At 44.3% G+C, this 19,386-nt stretch overlaps 1 protein-coding gene across 1 annotated transcript in view; it reads left to right on the top strand.

Moving 5' to 3' along the window:
- The window catches only part of ppp2r5a (protein phosphatase 2, regulatory subunit B', alpha isoform), a 38,260-nt gene that overhangs the window by 16,847 nt on the left and 2,027 nt on the right, over nt 1-19,386 (top strand). Inside the window, exons 3-11 of the mRNA XM_060042481.1 lie at nt 4,846-4,947; nt 5,066-5,158; nt 10,708-10,838; nt 11,967-12,026; nt 13,652-13,760; nt 14,099-14,152; nt 15,139-15,189; nt 15,865-15,984; nt 16,504-16,631. Coding sequence (XP_059898464.1) covers nt 4,846-4,947; nt 5,066-5,158; nt 10,708-10,838; nt 11,967-12,026; nt 13,652-13,760; nt 14,099-14,152; nt 15,139-15,189; nt 15,865-15,984; nt 16,504-16,631 — 848 coding nt within the window. The remainder of the gene's footprint in view (nt 1-4,845; nt 4,948-5,065; nt 5,159-10,707; nt 10,839-11,966; nt 12,027-13,651; nt 13,761-14,098; nt 14,153-15,138; nt 15,190-15,864; nt 15,985-16,503; nt 16,632-19,386) is intronic.

Raw genomic sequence — 19,386 nt, 5'->3', positions numbered from 1 at the left:
TCCCTCGCTCTGGTAACGTCATGTACGTGAAAAAAAAAAAACAACGAAGCTCAGAATACTGATTTAAACTTTGAATACTAATTTTCCGAACGAGTATTCGAAAATTCTAATAATTCGGGCCAGCCCTACTTGAAATGACTAATCACTCTCTCACGTGCTGGCATAATATGTCCCCTTTTATTCAATACAAGTAATGTAATTTTGCAGCCCGAGGCCCCTTTAATAGCAGGTTTCAGTACCCATCACTAGTTAACCTGAACTTTCAGTAAAACAAATTCAGTTTGTGTGAATTAACCAAACGTCTATTGCTTCATATATGACATGATGGTCTATATATGATTCTTTGGTATTGTTTAGTTTTATATCTGACGTTGTCAAAATGAATTGTGATTCTAGATCGTCTAGATATATGTATTAATTAGTTTGGTCCTCTTGTAGTCAGTTCATGGAGGTTGCTGTTGATGGACATTGTTGAATATTTGATGGCAGTAAAACCCCATAACATCTTGTTAACAAAAAAAGCATCTCATCTCATGAGAAGGATGCACACAAGATGCCCTTCTTACCCATGTTCTGTGGGTAGGCAGAAGGATGCTGATGCACACCATTTCTTCCAACAAAATAGTTTGAGGCTCAAGACCTTAATTGCCAAAATAATTGTGTGTGTGATTCATATTACTTTGGCAACATTTTCCAACAAGTGATGAGGTTGCATATTGCCACCAATTGACAACCCCCCCTTACTCATCCCTTCCAACTACTATGGTGGCTTCAGCTAGCCTGTATTGTGTAAGATGTCAGTAGGTATTACCATTTTGAGAAAAAAACTCGGATATCTTTGTCATAGTCACCATGGTCACAGTACATGTTGTAGTTCATGGCAGAGGTGGTTCTAGTTAATAAGCCATTGATGTTTCTCAACACACTCCTTTTTATTGCATCAATAGTGGAAATGACATTCATTTACCTAGATTATCGCTGATGTATGCATTTATCATTAATCTCAATAGCAGTCAGTGCTATAAGGGGATTTTTATTTGCCCTTTGGTACCTAAGTGCAAGTAACATGCCTTCCTTGCTTTTGATAACATGAGGGTGTGCAGTTGTATAACAACAGTTTCGTTTTGGGTTCCAAATTTCTCAGAGTGATAGCCTATGCTTCTCCTACAAAATCGAAAAACCAAAGTCTCCAAAACATTGTATTAAAGAATGCACAGCCACTCATCATAATTCCCCTCATCCACAAACTGCCATTCGCTACACTATTTTGCACTTGAATTCAAAGGTGTGTGGAAGTCCATTATTATTGAATCCTCTAAGTACATCACGTATTTTGGTGAAAGGACGGTTGATGCTCGTCTTCACAGGTTATGAGGCGTCCAAAAGCGTTAAGCTCCTAAGACCCTCATATAAAACGCCACACGGTGTGTGTGGATGTCTGGACCTCTGTCTGGCCAGTGGTGGATTTTGTCGCAAGTTAAGCTTCTCAAACACTTATAGTACAACAGCACAGTGTTATATAATAGAGCTTCTACACAGCAACGCTACTAAAAAAGAATCACAAATGGGTCGCAGCCATGACTATAACAAGCCCCCCACCTTCCTACAACTCAGAGTCCAAAACACATTCTTTAAAGGGTTCTAGTCTAGTTTGTGTGTTGTGGTCTACAGTAGAAACATGGAACGTGGAAGGCGACCCACTCCATGTTTAGCCACAAAGGGCTCATTCTAGGATAATGAAAGCATAATTCATACATTTTCATGGGATTATACAGTAATTAAACCCTGCTTATGACTATTATAGTCCATGTCTGCCAGGCCGGTTCCGCTCGAGGCCCCTACATTGTAGAACGTGTCCACCTCTCTTCTGGCTGGTTGGTAAAGGTCCAGCGGGGTGGTCCTCAGACAGCGCTCTCGGTGAAGGTGGAACGGCCCCTGTCACAGAGAGACAGTTGTCTTCCTAATAGTCCCGCTTGGCTGCGCCACGCTTGGCCTCACATGGTAATGAAGAGGCCAGTGGCTAAAGTGCAGTCAATTAAGCGGCAGCACTGAGGACTGCTTTGATCATCCACATTGTTTAGTGAGTCCAAACAGGTTCCCCATCAATGTGCCCGCTTTCATTAGCGCCAGCATTCCCTGCACCTTTCGAACGTTTTTATTTCGCTATTTTATATACAAGGAGCCCAAGGGGGGGGAAGACAGTAAAAGCAAAGCGTGCCTGGACTATAAAGTCTGTTTTATTTACCTCAACTAGTTCTCCTTTGGTTCCTGGTCTCTCTGTGTCCTCTCTCTCTCTCTCTCTCCCCCTCTTCCTCTTCCTCCATCTCTCTCTCGCTACGATTAATCACAAGATGATCCCGGCTCCCTGCAGTTACCTCGGCTGCAGGCGTTGCTATGTTGCGTCGGTTGCTACTGGTGTTAACCGCAAGCTGTCCCAACGCAGCGCTACAGCCGGCCCCGCTGGTCAGCGGGCCCCCAAATCGCTCCCTCACAACGTTTGTCGTTTAGCAGGGGCCCTCAGAGTAGCCCTCCCGCCAACGCCCTCCATCCAATTTCCACTTCCTGTGCGTTCAGCCCCACTCCACCTCCCACCACCACTTTGGGATTAATCTCTCTGGGACGATGGGATCCTTTTTCCAACATCTTTATTTCCTTCCCCGTCCATCGCCCACGGACTCCTCTCCTCTGCTCTGCGTCCTCAGTCATTGTTCTGTCCCTAATCCTGTCATGTTGACTGAGGAACGAGACGGGTGGGCATGATGTCTCTGTGTGATGAATTGAAAAAAACCTGATCCATCATGCATGCCACTAAACACTTGACATAGTGATTATAGATGGGCTATTCTATCACAGCCTGTCATTTCTGCAAATTACAATGAGATTTAATTAGGAAATAAAGTAATCGATAGCATTAATCAGCGTTTATGTTCTAGTAGTAATACCAGGCTTTTATTTCACTTGATGACTGCAGACCGATGTTTGTGTTTGACTCACACAAAAAACACTAAAGATGTTCTTTGTCAAACATTTCATGTGGGTGTGAGGTGGCTGGGCTTGTTGGCATTCCAGGGGCAAGCTGGGCACCGCACTGAGGAATAACATCCCGCCTGGCAACTCGCCCCTGGATTACAGGTCACGTGACTCTGGACCGGCCAATAAGAGTTCTGGTGCAAGGACACGGCTTTGCAGTGCTTCACTGAGTAGTGGCGCCTCCTATTTATTCACCTGCTACAACCTTTTGTTTTGCGGGATCTCGGCGTGCTCTGTTGAGATGCCTGTGCGGTGCGCTACAGAGACGGGGGGGGGGGGGGGGGGGGGCGGGCGTACCTGGGGCTGCAATCAGTGTGGTGGGTAGGGGAGGGCATGGATGTACCCACCGGGATGTACCCAAGATATAACTTGAGACAGGATCACATGAGGTTTCAACTGTTGGTAACGTGTGTGTGTGTGTGTGTGTGTGTGTGTGTGTGTGTGTGTGTGTGTGTGTGTGTGTGTGTGTGTGTGTGTGTGTGTGTGTGTGTGTGTGTGTGTGTGTGTGTGTGTGTGTGGCCCAGTGGAAAGGCAGGCTGGGTGATGTCTATATTCAGCTTTACTTGCTGCTCATTGCTCCATCAGTTGTGTTTCATTTGAGAGGGCCACTGGGCAGGGTTGGCTCTCCCAAAGAAAGGGGACAACGTTTCTATTGGCCTCTTCAACGTTTGGTAGTTTCTGGATGAATAGTGAAACATGCAGACTTTCAGAGTGTATTTTGGTTGTTCAGACTGAGAATCTGTTCCTGAGAGAAATACTGCCTGGTTTAGCTATGTGTCTCCTAGGCAACTCGGATGAACTGGGTGCCACCTATAATCACATACTCATACATTAAGGCTATGTTGGATGCCAGTTACACAACATTGACTTGTTGCATGTATTTGATGACTTCATATCCACTGTGATCCTTTCAGTATCATTATTGATTTGTGATCGTTCATTCCCTATTGCTATCTTTCCTATATACTATTTAACGTATTTCCATTACATACATCCTCCATAAACTTTCCAGAACATTGGGAGCCAGGCTATTGTTGTAACAATGCGTGAACCTGCCACTACCCTTTCCAATCTGACTCATGTCCTTTATTATTTCACAACTGTCAATAGAAGATGTTTTCTTTCTCGTGTACAAACATGCCGACAGAGCGCCTCCATAATGCCCGCCTCACGCCTACGCTGCTATCTGCGATGCATGTTACTGTTCCAAATCCCTCCAGCTAAAAACTGGCTGCGGCATTGACCCGCCAGCATCTCCCTCTGTAGCCCTGAACATGAATTTACACTCTTTCCCTATATTAGTAAATTAAATAAACTTGAACAAAAGATTCATATATATATATATATATATATATATATATATATATATATATATATATATATATATATATATATATATATATATACGTTGTTTTTTTGGTAGTGATAATTTTTTGAACGCAATTCAAATCTTCCTCCCTAGGATTTGCATGTATAAATAGCTGCGTAGGTTGAGGATGAATGTGTAATGTTCTTTTTTTTTTTTTCTCAACATTGCACATTATTTTCTCACCCTCTTCCCATTTATTTTCTGTTTGCATTTTTCGAGTCTGTTTGGTGGGTTCTCCACTGCCGTGGTTCTGAAACGCATGCGGTCTGACAAGCTTGTTCTAGTCAGATGCTTGTGTTACTTGGAACCAAGATTATAAGTTAACATCTTCAGAATCATCCTATTAATAAATGTGGTATCATGGTGTTTCTCGTCCTCTTTTCCCCGTTGTATTTGGTTGCAATGCGTTTAACCTGCAACACATTTCCTAATCTCCCTCCTCACAGATCTGTACGAATATATTCCGGACCCTTCCACCCAGTGACAACCCGGACTTCGATCCTGAGGAGGATGAGCCGACCCTGGAGGCTTCATGGCCGCACATACAAGTACGACTCATGCGCCACCCCTCGTTTCCTCTGGGATCGATGATCTGTGTCTGTGTCCTCTCACTCTTACACTGCATATGTCTCACCCCCTCCCCCTCTTTTTTTCTAATCTTCTCAGCTGGTTTATGAATTTCTTCTGCGTTTCCTGGAGAACCCGGACTTTCAGCCAAGCATCGCCAAGCGGTACATTGACCAGAAATTTGTACTTCAGGTAAGTCCTACGATTATATTCACTTTATTATTTCACACAACCACCTTCTGTCGATACCCCAGTGTCTTGGAAGGACGCCAGAAAGCGAAACGTTATTTGAATGTAGGAGTGACAATAAGAACTTCAATTCAAATATTGTTATTTGAAATTTTCAAATCAATCCAAAAGGTGGTTCAAAATGTAATTTTTATTTGTAAAATAATATATGCTAGTCAATCAAATTATAACAAAAGACGGACAATACCCAAAATCCCATGGCAAGGGGGGAGGCTATAAGATGAATGTGTATACAGGAGAGAGAAGAAGATGGATGTCAGCTGTTTAGGCTAGGACATGGCAACCAATAGCATCAGTCCCTCAGTAGTCATGGCACCCGGCCTCAGTGTTCTCCCAGTGGCCGGGGGCTGCAGGAGAGCTTTGCTGCTCCTCCTCTCTCCGTCAGGAGCTAGCCACTGGAGCATCGGAGGGTGGAGGACGGGGAGGACATCAGGGCTTGGAATGCTGTCTGGGCCACATCCAAGGTGCCTGCCTCGGCAGGCTTTTCCATGATGCGCGTGTGTCGTCGGGGGAAGCCTTAAATAGCTCTCTGCTGTTTACACTCTGTGAAAGGGAGAAGGGGTTCTGGTTTTGAAGCCAGCAGGGGGAAAAAAATGAGAGGATTAAGATGCTGGAGGGATGGTGGGGAAGATTAGCGTTTCAAAGCAAACCGAAAAAATAAATGATTAAGCATTTGCCTCTTTCTTAAATATACAGGAGCTCATGCGTATGCATTTTGCCAGATCAAAGTGCAGGTGCAGGCTGGGGGTTTGATGTTTTGGGTGTGATTCAGGCCCTCTGTGGTTCTGCCTGAGAAGCCTCTACTAGTGTATTTGTGCATCAGTGTATTACTATGTGTTGGGCTACTGTTTTAATAGAGCTGTGAGAATGCAAATCTAGAAATAGAAAATGTGAGAAAACGCATAAAAAAACCCATTTGTGAATGTCTTTCAATCAGGCATTTGTGCGATTTGTTTTTCCCACCTTCAAATCCAACAAGCGATTCTACATTTTAATTTTAATTCTACACTGCCATCCTTATTTTATTATTTTCCGTCACTACTTAACTCCATATGGAGTAGGGATGGGCATAATTAATCGATGCTCGATAATTGATCGTTAAGAAATGCGTCGATCAATTTATATTGTTATCGATTAAAAGGACGTTGTGTTGCATACTGTGAGTCTTGAAGCATTTAATTGAATATAACCCTGCCGACTGGTGGAAAGTGAATGGAAGAAGGTTCCCCAGGCTGTCAAAGTTAGCGCGACAATACCTCTGCATCCCCGCAACTTCGGTCCCGTCAGAGCGGGTGTTTTCTGCTGCTGGACTGACAGTTACAAGGCTGCGTTCGCGTCTGACCCCCGAGCATGTTAACATGCTTATATTCCTAAACAAAAATATGTAGGCTGGAGTTACTGTATGCTATGGACGACAGTCACCACCGTATGTGAGTCGCTCTTTTCTTTCTTAATGTGTTGACTCTCGCTCCGCTTGGTGCCTCTTGGAGTCGTTACATTTTGCCAAAACTGTGATATTTTAGCAACAAGTCCAGCCTTATATATGTTCAATAAGGTATTGCTTTTAGATAGACTAGTTCATGCAATTGTTTGTAAATGGGTGGCTCATCTTTTTGTTGCGAGCCTTTTCCGCGCGCCGGCTGCAGGCATTATATGTCGGCCTTTCCCCCCCCTTTTTTTTCATAACAGTTATACAGTTTAATGCCCACTTTTAGCCTACTGCCTTTGTTTGATTATTGTTGTCCGATAAGTTCGCTACTTATTGTAATTGGAATAGGCTACAGATTTAGTCTTGTTGAATCGTTTCCAAACCTTTAAGAGCGCCTGTAGGCGCATTGTTCGGACTTTACGAGCGCCGCATAGGCCTATAACCTATAATGCCTGTATTTATTATTTTAAAACTGTTAAACAGTTGTAGGTCTTCAAGTTAACTGTATTGTATTAATTTTGGCCCATACATTATTGTTGGAATAAAGATTTCATTGATAAAAACATTAGAAAAAAAACATAGAAAAAAGTTAATGATTAATCGATAATTGATCGATAACTCTAGCGATGCTCGATGAAGAAAATTTCTTCAAATGCCCATCCCTAATATGGAGAAATTATATTGAATTCAATGTATTTGTATAGCCCTTAATCACAGTAACAGTCTCAAAGGGCTTAACAGGCCATATATTTATGACACCCCCCTAGCCCTAGTCCCCCAGAGGGCAAGAAAAAACTCCCTTAATTAGCAAGGAAGACATCTTGAAGGAACACACAGTGGGGGATCCCTCCTTCCAGGGAGGGTTAGGAGTGCCATAAATGACATACTGTACGTACAGGCACAACATTTTAAATCATTTAGTTAATTATAGTTGCATAAATAAATTATGTCTATGGTGATGGGGTGCTGGCCTGTCAACTGTAAGGGGAGTCCAGGCATTCAGTCATAGTCACTGAAACACGCTGAAAGAGACAGAATGACGATATAGAAGGGGGACGGTGCACAAAAAAGATGTGGACAACTTCTAATTTAGCCACTACGCAAACACACACTCCTGACCATCCCTGGAAGAAGGGATCCCCTACACTGCGTTTCTTCTCAAGATTTCTTCCTTGCTGATTCAAGGGAGTTTTTTCTTGCCCGTGTGGGGGCATGGGTAAAGGGGGGTGTCACAAATATTTGGCCTGTTAAGCCCTTTGAGACTGTAATGGTGATTAAGGGCTATACAAATAAAATTGAATTGAATTGATACAATCAGAAACATTCACATAGTCAGACACAGCTGCTGACACTCATCCACGCTTTCAGCATCAGTCCGGGCATCTGCAACAGCAGCTGGTTTGGCACCCCTAGGTACCAAAGTGAAGAGGGAGGTTTTCAGCTTTGCTCTGAATATATCGGCAGAGTCAGCTTCCCTGATTACAGGTGGCAGACTATTCCATAGATAGGCCAACACTTTGTTTCCTGCTGATTCCTCTTTAACCTTTGGTAGTGAAAGAAGGCCAGCTCCCGAAAGCCCAGAGGGCCGAGAAGGAATATAAAGAATGATAAGGTCCTTCAGGTAGGAGGGTGCTAATCCGTGCCAGGCATTATAGGTAAGCAGTAGCACCTTTTAAAATCCGATCTGGCAGTTATTGGGAGCCAGTGTAGAGAGGCAGAATAGGAGTATTATGCTCAAATATTTTCTTTCTAGTCAGAAATCTAGCTGCAGCCTTCTGTAGAAGCTGGAGGTCTCTCGTGGTCAAGTTAGGAAGATCAGAGAACAGTGAATTACAATAATCTAATCTTGATCGAGCCACTAAGACGCAGTGAGACAGCTTTGATGGTGTTTGGTGTTGTCTTAAAAATGCTTATACTATCATAAGCAGTTAGCAGTAACCACTGCATTCTATACGATACAATATATACATCATGACGTGTGTGCATACGAACACACAGATATGATTGAGATCTAGCTACCAGTATAGACAAACTACAGTGTTTGCCTCTTTACTTTGTTTTTGCAATTACTCTGGGTTTGCTGAAGCCATTATTGACATCTCTAATGCCAAAGCTAAATTGCTGCAGTCTGCCATTGAGAATTGTTGCAGTCACCTTCCTGTGATTGAAAGGCAAGCTGGATTCCATTAACCAATCACGGAAAAGGTGACCTGATTAGTCTGAAATTAGCCAGGGTCTCAATTTTCTCATGCAGAGGCAGTCAACTCAAGACAGATCTTCTTACGACGCTGATGTAGAACCTTTGTTTTATGTTTGTGTGACATGGAAATGCCACAAATCCACCTCAATGAGATTATAAACGGTTCCAGCTCAGTCATCAAATTAACTCCTTAACAAGCCATGGCTTAAATGCTGTTTTCTTATCTTTGACCTGTCTGAGTAGTTGCCTAGTGATATCTGGTGATAAACTGAAAGGTTGGCTCGATACTGGCCCTTTCATGCAATCCACTTCAACCTCTTTAGAGCAGTAGCACGGTCTCTTAAATGTACCTTCTTGCACTCTTTGCCAGCATTCACTTAAGGGAGTTTTCGGGGGCCACCCCCATTAGCCCATAACCACAGATGGGGAGGGGGGCCCGGTGGCTAGGTGTGTTTACCGTAACCCAGCACGGCACAGGATTGTTGTACATTTACCCACTCGCTGTGTATGATTTACTGGATACCTTATCGTTGTACGTTGCACTCCACAGCGAGGCGCGGGTTGAGCTTTAGTCTAAGGTGGATCTCTTCTTCCCTGTAGAAGTGGGAGTCGCTGCTCTTAAAAATAGAACTCTGTTCCTGGGAATCAATAGTGTAAAGGGGTGTTCAAACGGAGCCGTACCTCACCGATGCGCTCTTCTTATCGCCTTGCAGCGCTCCTATGGTTCTTTCTCAGACGGTCTGAGAAATGGACATTAAGGGGGTCTGATTCTGATTCCCCCCCCCCCCCCCCGTCTACAGCGTGTGTGCATCAGTGGCCGCACACACTGATATTACCGTGCTTCTATGCAATGCATTTGAACCCAGTGGCTCTCCGGGGCCCGGCATGAGAGTGGTCGTGTTTACGCTCTGCCTGGTGCCTTTCCGGTCGGCTGGATGGAAACAAGACGCTCCATGCGTGTCCCTGACCGGGGGCTCCCAGACGCTGTGGCCTCGCTGTCCGCAGAGTGGTCCGTTGAGAACGTCCCAGGATTGCTGTGGCTCGTGTTGTAGACTCGCGGGTTGTCTTTGCAGCCTTGCATGACCAGAATATGTATGCAGGGAATGCTGGGATAAACAATACGTTAATGTAATAAGAATGTATGTTTACATCCAACCCTCCTTTCCCTCTGTTTAGCCTGGCCTGTCAGAATCAAGTGGCAAAGTTGGATTGCAGTTTAGACTTTCTGGGAGAAGAGGCTTAAGACTATGAAGTGGCATTGCACACTATAGAAAAGTGTGTGTGTGTGTGTGTGTGTGTGTCTTTTTTGGTTTTCCCTGGTCATTTCAGATGACGACAAAGTGATATTTATTCTTAAACATTTGAACGAGTGAATTGATGTTGAACAGTGTTCCACAAAAGCGTGGGGTATGGATGCAGTGCTGATAATTAAAAGATTACATCCCGTGTGTACCGAGATTAGAATTACTCATGTGTCAATGGGTGTTATATTTATAAGATACAAGGGTGAATCCTCACCATGACTCGCCTCAACATGAGACACAAGGTTGAATCCCATACGAATGACTCACCGTGGAATAAACACTTTGCTCCTGCCCAAGGTATTCACAATAGGCAGTATCAACTGAACCAAAATGGTAGGTGGTGGTCATCTCTATGAATAAATCATGCCTAATTTAATTCCAAACAGATGCACGTTGTTTGGTGAATTGAAACACAAACAGTTCCCCCCCCCCCCCCCCGCCCTCATGTCCCTAAATCCCCCGGGGCTCCCCGGGCGAGCGTGGCTCACCCGGCTCAGAGCGCTGCGAGTCCCAGCAGGTCTGAGTCGGGGAGAGGCTGACGGCCGTGTGTCTGTTGCAGCTGCTGGAGCTGTTTGACAGCGAGGACCCGCGGGAAAGGGACTTCCTCAAGACCATCCTGCATCGGATATACGGGAAGTTCCTGGGCCTGCGGGCCTTCATCAGGAAGCAGATCAACAACATCTTCCTGCGGTGAGACCCAGCACTCGACATCAAAATGGGGGGTGAGGGGAAACCCAAGGGAGGGGTTTTGGGTTTGTCATTGGGGGCGGGGTTGGAGTTGCTACGAGTGCGTTCTCATTGGTCAAACACGAGGTGAATCGCTTTTCAAATGAGACTAGCAAAAACACATTGTTTGACACTCACTGCACTACAACTTATTTATTTTTTGTTTATTTAATTAACCTTTACTTTAACAGGAAGTCTCATTTGGTTCGGTATTTATATTTCAGTGGAGCCGATCCAAATAGAATGTAAACACAGTCGTTTTAAGGGATAGGCCGGTAGTCCTGAGTGTTAACTCAGTGGTTCGTCATCGTATTGATGTTTTCATTTCATGAATGGCACCTACACGTAATCCGGTCTAATGTGGACACAGCAGCGAGGGTTTGACCCGGCGACCATGAGAGGGTTTGTGCCCGGGAGAAAGGGGAAACGACACTGCGGCTCATCCATCCTGTGCTGCACCAGCCCCAAGATCACCGCGCCCGTCACACACCCCTATTACTTAAAACTGTCAGGAAGGCAGAACCTCCCCCTGTCCCAGCCCCCTTATATAACCAAGCACCAGCTATGCTGTTGCCGTGAGACAGTGGTAAGGTGTTGGGAGGAGGGGGGGGCACTTGACGTCTTTTCCAACAGGCATGAAAGACAACGGATGTGCTCACTCCGACCATCTGTTGCTGCCGGCTGGTTAAATATAGCGGCCCAGTTGTCAGGCTCCAAGCAGGCGCTGGTACCCGCTGTCGATAACGGGTACCCTATCGGATCCCTTTCAGTATCTTTTTATTGATCTGTTTACTGGGAGGCGGGGGGGCTGTTTCAGAGAGTAGCTGTGTTTCAGGTTCCCTTTTCAAGATGGCCCATGAACAGGATGCACATGAAAGCCAGGGGCCATTTTATCTTTTAGTGTTTTACACCCTGCTGTGAGCAATATGCAGCCATTATCTTATTGCGTCGGTGTCTTTTTTCGTATTTTTTTTTGTATGTTTCAAGAATCCCACCATTGCAAGACTGGGTTACAGTAGTGGAAGGGATTGCAGATTACTGGCATTGATGCAGGTTCAATGTATTGATGGTGGTTGATGGTGTTTTTTGTAGGTTCATCTATGAGACTGACCACTTCAACGGAGTGGCTGAGCTCCTGGAGATCCTTGGAAGGTGAGTACAGGTGGTCATGTGCCTTTAGGTCAATCACAATGTGACCCACATCTGGGCACGTATTATTAGATTAGCACTATGCAAAATATTGCTTTGTTTGCTTGATTTGTTGTCATTTGTCAATATTTACCGTTGACATTGTAGCTATTGTAACCATGTTGTATTTACCTTTATAATGACTGAACTTTAAGAGCCAGTGGCTGTTCTTGGGTGTGTGGATCTGTGCCTGGGCAGGAGTTGACCGAGAAAGGGCTAGGCTTCCCGGAAACCAACAGTAAAACGCCACGGTGGTGTGGATGTGTGGAGGTGCGGCTTATTTTGGTGGCCAAGGGTTAAGCTTCTCAGCATATCGCCGCGGTGCTTTTCATATACAGCGTGGCTCACTAAATCGCTCTTAAACAACAACGGTTCTGAAAAAGTATCACAAATTTGCCGTGGTTTGTACCCCCCCCCCCACCCCCACCCTTCCTTCCTAGAACGCTCAGCGCAATTGAAAATAATCAATTATTTTTAACATTATTGTTAAAACTAATTAATTCCATGCTCTGTTCGATGAGTGTTTTTGTTTGGGTTTGTATGAGCTTATCAGGTGCACGCCAACCCACTGGCACCGAATAGACCTAGGCCTTAAAAAGTGCCACAAACAAACCTCAACTGATGTGGCCTATTGGTTTATTTTCTATCCGGCACTGTGCATTGTGTGTGATGGTCCTCAGCTCTACAGAGTGGCTGGTAGTCATCCCCCAACCATCTTTTCCTGGGGATGATCAGAACGGGCAGTGGAAATAAATCCTGTTTTGACTCAACAGCCTTTTAACAAAACCAAACACAGACCAGACCTGGTATGGAAAGAAAGCGTGACGGCCACTGAAACGTTATTCTTCATGGCATATATTTTCTCATAAATACCAAGCAGAGTGGATCCCAATGAACTTAACTGGCCTTTGCAACACCGTAGACCAACCGCTCTGATTTGACATAATTCTATAGCCGATCAGATGCATGCCAGCCCACTAGCATTATGAGTCACATTATCATAAAAAGTGATCGTGGCAGCTCACGCGGTTTTACTGTAAGCTTGCACTTTAGCATAGAACTCTTAAGTGCCTGGAGACATAAAATAGTAACCTTATGGCTATTTATTCGTTGATACAAAGTTACCGGACTCTAATCAGGTTGCAGTCTATGTTCATCATAGTTTTAAACAGTGGTGGTCATTTCCCCAGCCTGCTCTTTTAGAAACTTTCGTTGGAATGAAGCAATAACGTTGTAAGTCGTTTTAAGACAAATACCGTTGTGTTCTGGAACAGTAAATATGATTCTGTTTCCGTATTCTTTATCGTTCCTAATTGGTTCCGAGCCCAGTCATTGAATCTATGCACAGTTTACCCTCGGCTGTCTCTGTCTGGTTCTCATATCCTAAGGTACAATCCCATTTGTACCCCTTACCCCTTCCCATTACCCCTTCAAAACAAGGGGGAGGGGGAAGGGGTAAGGGGTAGAAATGGGATTGGGCCTAAAAGAGGCCTCTCCCCCCTCCCCGCTGGGTCCCATTGCGGTCCCAGTGCGGGCTCCTGTCAGACAGCCGTGTGACTGCTGTCCCCCTCTGTGCCCCCCCTCTGCAGCATCATCAACGGCTTTGCCCTGCCTCTGAAGGCGGAGCACAAACAGTTCCTGATGAAGGTGCTCATTCCAATGCACACCGCCAAGGGACTGGCCTTGTTCCATGCACAGGTAGGAAGGACTGAGAGGTCCTATTCAACTACTTTATACTGTCTAAAGTATGTTACAGATGAACTGTTTTGACCTCTACGATTATAACGTTTCTTCAAGCCTGTACAGAAATCATTTCTTAAGTGTTCACCTGCAGCCTGACTTAATCAGTTTGGGGAAAACAATATAGCACAGCTGGCTGCGAGTGTGGCCCTGTTTGGCTGATTCCTTGTATTGTAGTGCCACCTGGTGGATGAAAAAGAACATGTCTGGTCCCAGACTTCTACTTGTTCACATCAACACGCAAATGGAGATCATGTATTCGAACTGCCTTTTTTCCCATTGTTTTATTTTCACAGTTGGCCTACTGTGTGGTCCAGTTCCTGGAGAAGGACCCTACCCTGACTGAGCCGGTACTATGATTTATCATTATCATTACATATTCTAAACCAGGGGTATGCAACTAAAATAGAAAGGGGTACAGTTACATTTCTTGAAGCAAAGGTCCGGAAGATCATAATGTCTAACTGTTTAGTGTGATATCTATTTATTATTATCTATATTTAATATTTGTATCAACATCTACATGTAATCAATATATGCAATGATACAGAATATGTATGACTGCAGATATAAAATTATAAAGTGAGAAAATTATGCATTTTAAAATAAAGTACTGCACTCATGCATTCATTACAACACCTCCAGCAGTAAATGGCTTTTTGTGTTAACCCAAAATACAAGCCACTCTTGAGAGAACACTTATGAGCACGTTGTTGGACAGTGAATGTGGGGCTCAGTATCCTGGTGCATTGGTCATATTGGGCTCCGAGACTACTTTCTATCTGGGATCTCACTTCAGATTTGAGTGGGTGTGTTTGTTCAAAACTTTTGTTTTGCCTCATAATGGCGTTTCACACTGACGCTTATATTATTATCCTTGTCTCTGTGTCACCCGTCTGTATCTGTCCCCTTCTCCGTCTCACTCGTCTGTATCTCTCCCTTTGTTTTCTCTACCTGTATTGCTATCTTTCTTTTCCTTTCTGCCGCCTTTTAATGTATAACTTGCCTCTAACTCGCTTATCTGTCTTCACTGAGTTGCGATGTTTACTGCCTCGAATGCACAAACTTAATTGGCTGAGTAGTGTCAGGTGGGATGGCTTGAATCGCGTGCGACTGGTCCGTGCCTTTCCTCACCCGCTATACCCCTAACGTAAAGACTACAGAAGCTGTGCCGGTTAAAATAGAAGCGTCAGGTTTTATTTCATAACCCGCTTCAGGGCCGGGGCCGTATGGGAAGGCTTCTGGGTCCGGACCTTGGTCCGCCTGTTGGTGACCTCTAACCTGTCCAAATGCAATGCCTTTTCCTGAATGCTCTGAATGTAATCTACTCCCCCAGGTCATACGTGGGCTATTGAAGTTTTGGCCTAAAACCTGCAGCCAGAAAGAGGTAATTTAGCTACTGTTAACTCAACACGCTCACGCACACACACGCTCACGCAGACACGCACTCACACACATGCGTGTTCACACACATGCGTCAGCGTTTCCCACAGAAATTTTGGAGACTATGGGGGGGGGAGCGATTGTTGATGTGGGGGGGGGGGGGGGAGCGATTGTTGATGTGGGGGGGGGGGGGGAATGAAACCCCCACTGAAGTCCATAGGTTCACGATACATGGATGCTGGTCTTATGCTGTTAAGGTAGTGCTCATATGTTAATGCAGAATTCCGAATGTCGCGCTCTCTCTATTTTTCAGGCAGACAGCCGAACTTCATGCTCTCATGCAATCCCAATGAGAGCGACACGAACTTCGTCTGAGCAAAAAAAAATAAAAAATAAAAAGAAACTTCATGTGCACGCAGAGACTATGGCGGCCGAAATTAGACTATGGCGGGGCGCCATAGTCTCAATGTGTGGGAAACACTGTGCGTGTTCACACACACACACACACACACACACACACACACACACACACACACACACACACACACACACACACACACACACACACACACACACACACACACACACACACACACACACACACACACACACACACACACACACTGTAGCCTGCTTTTGTCTGCAAGTGCCCCCTCTCACAGTGCGTTGTTGGCCCTAGGTGATGTACTTGGGGGAGATCGAGGAGATCCTGGACGTCATTGAGCCCACGCAGTTCAAGAAGATCGAGGAGCCCTTGTTCAAGCAGATCTCCAGATGTGTGGCTAATCCCCACTTCCAGGTATTCTTGGTTTGGAGCAGGGCCTGGTGAACATCCAGTAGTGCTGCATGATTAATCTAATCGCAATCGCGATATCAGCCTTTGCGATTGTATAACCGCAAAGGGCTGCGATTTAATTTTTAAAAAATGTGCAAAAAGAATATATATATATTTATTTTAGACATTTGTATTTTCTTATTTATTCCATTTAGTTGTACTATTGAGGAAACCTAACAAACCTGCACTGCAGAAATGCCTTTTATTTTGAAAAATATATTTTTTATTTTATTAAATTTTGTAAAATATTGTTATTTTGAAAAAAGTACTGTACACACTTTTTTTGTCTTATTTTAAAATGATCAGCAATCTGTGTGCATTCTCCTTGATAACCAAGCAAGTAGACTCATGACACCATTTGTTTATTATGTCGCAATCGCAATAATAATCGCAATATGACTTTTTCACCAAATCGTGCAGCACTAACATCCAGGAGGTGTCTCTCCGCTGCTCCGTCCCAACGTCTCTCTCCTCTGCTGTCAGGTGGCCGAGCGGGCGCTCTACTTCTGGAACAACGAGTACATCCTGAGCCTGATCGAGGAGAACATCGACCAGGTCCTGCCCATCATGTTCGGCAGTCTGTACAGGATCTCTAAAGAGCACTGGAACCCGTAAGTGTGGCGCTCTGGACGTATCCATTGCTGCTGTTGTAGAGAAGGCGCTGATTAACAATAATGGGGAAATGCAAATTTCCGGTCCTCTGGCTGGGGGAATCGATGTTTAAAGAATGATCGCAAAAATAACATTTGTTTGACCGGTTGCCATGGTTATATCTGTGTGATTAATTTGCAGTTGCGGTGTTAATTAGCGATGTTGTCAGCTTACTGTTACATTAAACTGTAATCAGATAACACTACACTTTATGTTGAAAGTACAGACCATCGCGATTTCCATTGAAACGAATGGTGCAGTGATTATTCTTCAAAACGAGAGCTGGTAAATTGTGAAAAATGAATTAAACTGTAATCAGACAACGGGGTTATGTGCTATAGAAGAGAAAGAGAAGAGGTGGTGTAGTCCGCTATAATCGACATATATACACTTATTCCGATTGGTTTGGGGTGGGTGCGGCTACTTTTTAACTTGGAGGGATGGCATCAGCAGCTGCAGTATTTCGCAATTGGTCAGTCGGTACTTTAATGCATACCGAACTTGACCGCTGTTAAGGAAAGTGTATTTTTTGCCTGATTCACATCTTTCTTACCACGCCATAAGTAGTCCGGTAACTAACAACCCCACCGCGTCCGGTTTCGAAGCGACGTCAACGTCTTTCGTCTTTCTGCTGTTTTGGCAAGGAGCCGTGCAATAATGTATAGAACGTCGCCGGTCATTATGGAAAATAATACCCTTCAGGGCGACGCAAGACACCTTCGCTTCGCGGCCAAGTTCACCCTGTCGGGGCTTATTTACCCGATAATGACCGGCGTTCTGTACTACAACTTTATCCCTTACATATATCATATAAGTCCAGACCAACATAACGGTTCTGCGCGAGAGACATACGAACGTAAGCTTACCACTTTTGTAAATGCCATAGGCCTATATACAGTACATTCGGATTGCATGATAGGAATAGATCTATTCTGATTAGAAATCTAATCGGATCAGGAGTGTCCATGTAAACGCGCCTAGTGTTGTGTGTAACGCGTTACTACGCGGCACTTTTTCATGTAAAACCTTTACACTGAAATAACAATATTTAACGAGGTAATTATAACTTAACTTCAACACTGCCACAAAAACTCTCTCCCTCTGGCACTCTCTGTCTATGTCTACTTTTATTTGTGACATATTGATTAAAAACTATGGACCAAGTCCCATTGGGACATCTTGATTAATCCAACTCCTATGGTCTCTCTTGAAGTTGTGCTGGTATTAAGAAAATATGGTGAAGGTATTAAAAAAGGTATTAAAGGTAGTAAATTTAACTTAAGAATTTCTGTCTAAACCCTTATGTTATATGAGTTATAATAATGAAGCTATAATTATACAATATAATAAATGGGTTGTACATTATCGAATACTAAAGTATCAGGACAGAATTACAAAAAATGTTTGTTATGTGAAGATAAGTGCGATGTGGCCTCCAGTCCATCAAACCCTATTTCTTGACTTAATTTCATCATGCTTCTGATTGTTCAGCAACAGCAAACGGATCAAGAGCTCTTCCTCCAATCTCAGCAAGTGTGCACCTCCATAATCAATGATACATATTTTTATTTAATGATGTAACAGTGGAGCGGGAAAACTCGACCTGTAGTCAACAGAAGACGAGCGTACTCTACTCTATATCCCCTGGTAGACGGCTGGAAGGCAGTGGGTCTTGATTAGGGTTGAGCACCGAAACTCGGTTCCAGTAGGGAACCGGTTCCGACGTAAACGGTTGTAACGAGATCGAATAAGAACACACATTTCGGTTCCTCATAACGGTGCCTGATGTTTTTTAACGCCCCCTGCCCCGCCCCCATGGTGTTGTGGCGTCAACTTGCGTTAGTGCTGGGCGCTATACCGGTTCTCACTGAATAACGGTGTGTATTTTCGTTAGGATATGATTTTTTTATATAGCCTACCGCCATACCGGTGTATTTGATTACACAACGTTCGGAACGCAGCGCTGCGCGACTCTGTTTCAGACGGGACCCTTCTCAATGTTGCGGTAAACAAGCATGTTACGACTACGACTTTCTTTATAGGTCCATGACTGCGAGGCGTGGTATTTCAGGCCAACTGGTAAAAGAGTGTGTCACGGCTTTCAAACATATAAACCATAAAGCCTATGGGCGCCTCGAGACTCGGGACGGACTTGTCAACGCGCTGTGGCATCGCTTACTTGATGTTGTTTTGATTGAAGATCGGCAGGTTGTAGTGTGTGTGTGTGTGTGTGTGTGTGTGTGTGTGTGTGTGTGTGTGTGTGTGTGTGTGTGTGTGTGTGTGTGTGTGTGTGTGTGTGTGTGTGTGTGTGTGTGTGTGTGTGTGTGTGTGTGTGTGTCGAGCGAATGTAATTTTAAAGAAACAAACAAACAAACTCAAAGCCAATGCATGCATCCAAAACTTGCTGTTCAAAAACCAAATAAACAAATCAAAAACAGAGTCGTTATTCGCTTCAAATACTTTTTCTTTTCAAAACTTGGGAATTAATACAGCGCGGTACCGAGCGGTTGAAAACAATGTTGGCGTCTCCTGTGGCTGCCTTGCGCACATGAGTTATATTACTTAATATGACTTTGTCAGTAATGTTGCGCCATGATGCGTGCCTGCCTGCTTTCAGTGAGTAATTACAATTATTTGTAATTTTAAAAAGATATGTATCCGTCACAGCACTCACAGCAGCCTCTTCGGGTAAGTCGAGTAATTGATGCCAACCGT

This window comes from Gadus macrocephalus, chromosome 21 (genome assembly GCF_031168955.1).
Source record: "Gadus macrocephalus chromosome 21, ASM3116895v1".
NCBI lineage: Eukaryota > Metazoa > Chordata > Actinopteri > Gadiformes > Gadidae > Gadus > Gadus macrocephalus.
The sequence above is the reverse complement of the archived record's forward strand: the minus strand, read 5'-3'. Positions and strand labels throughout refer to the sequence as shown.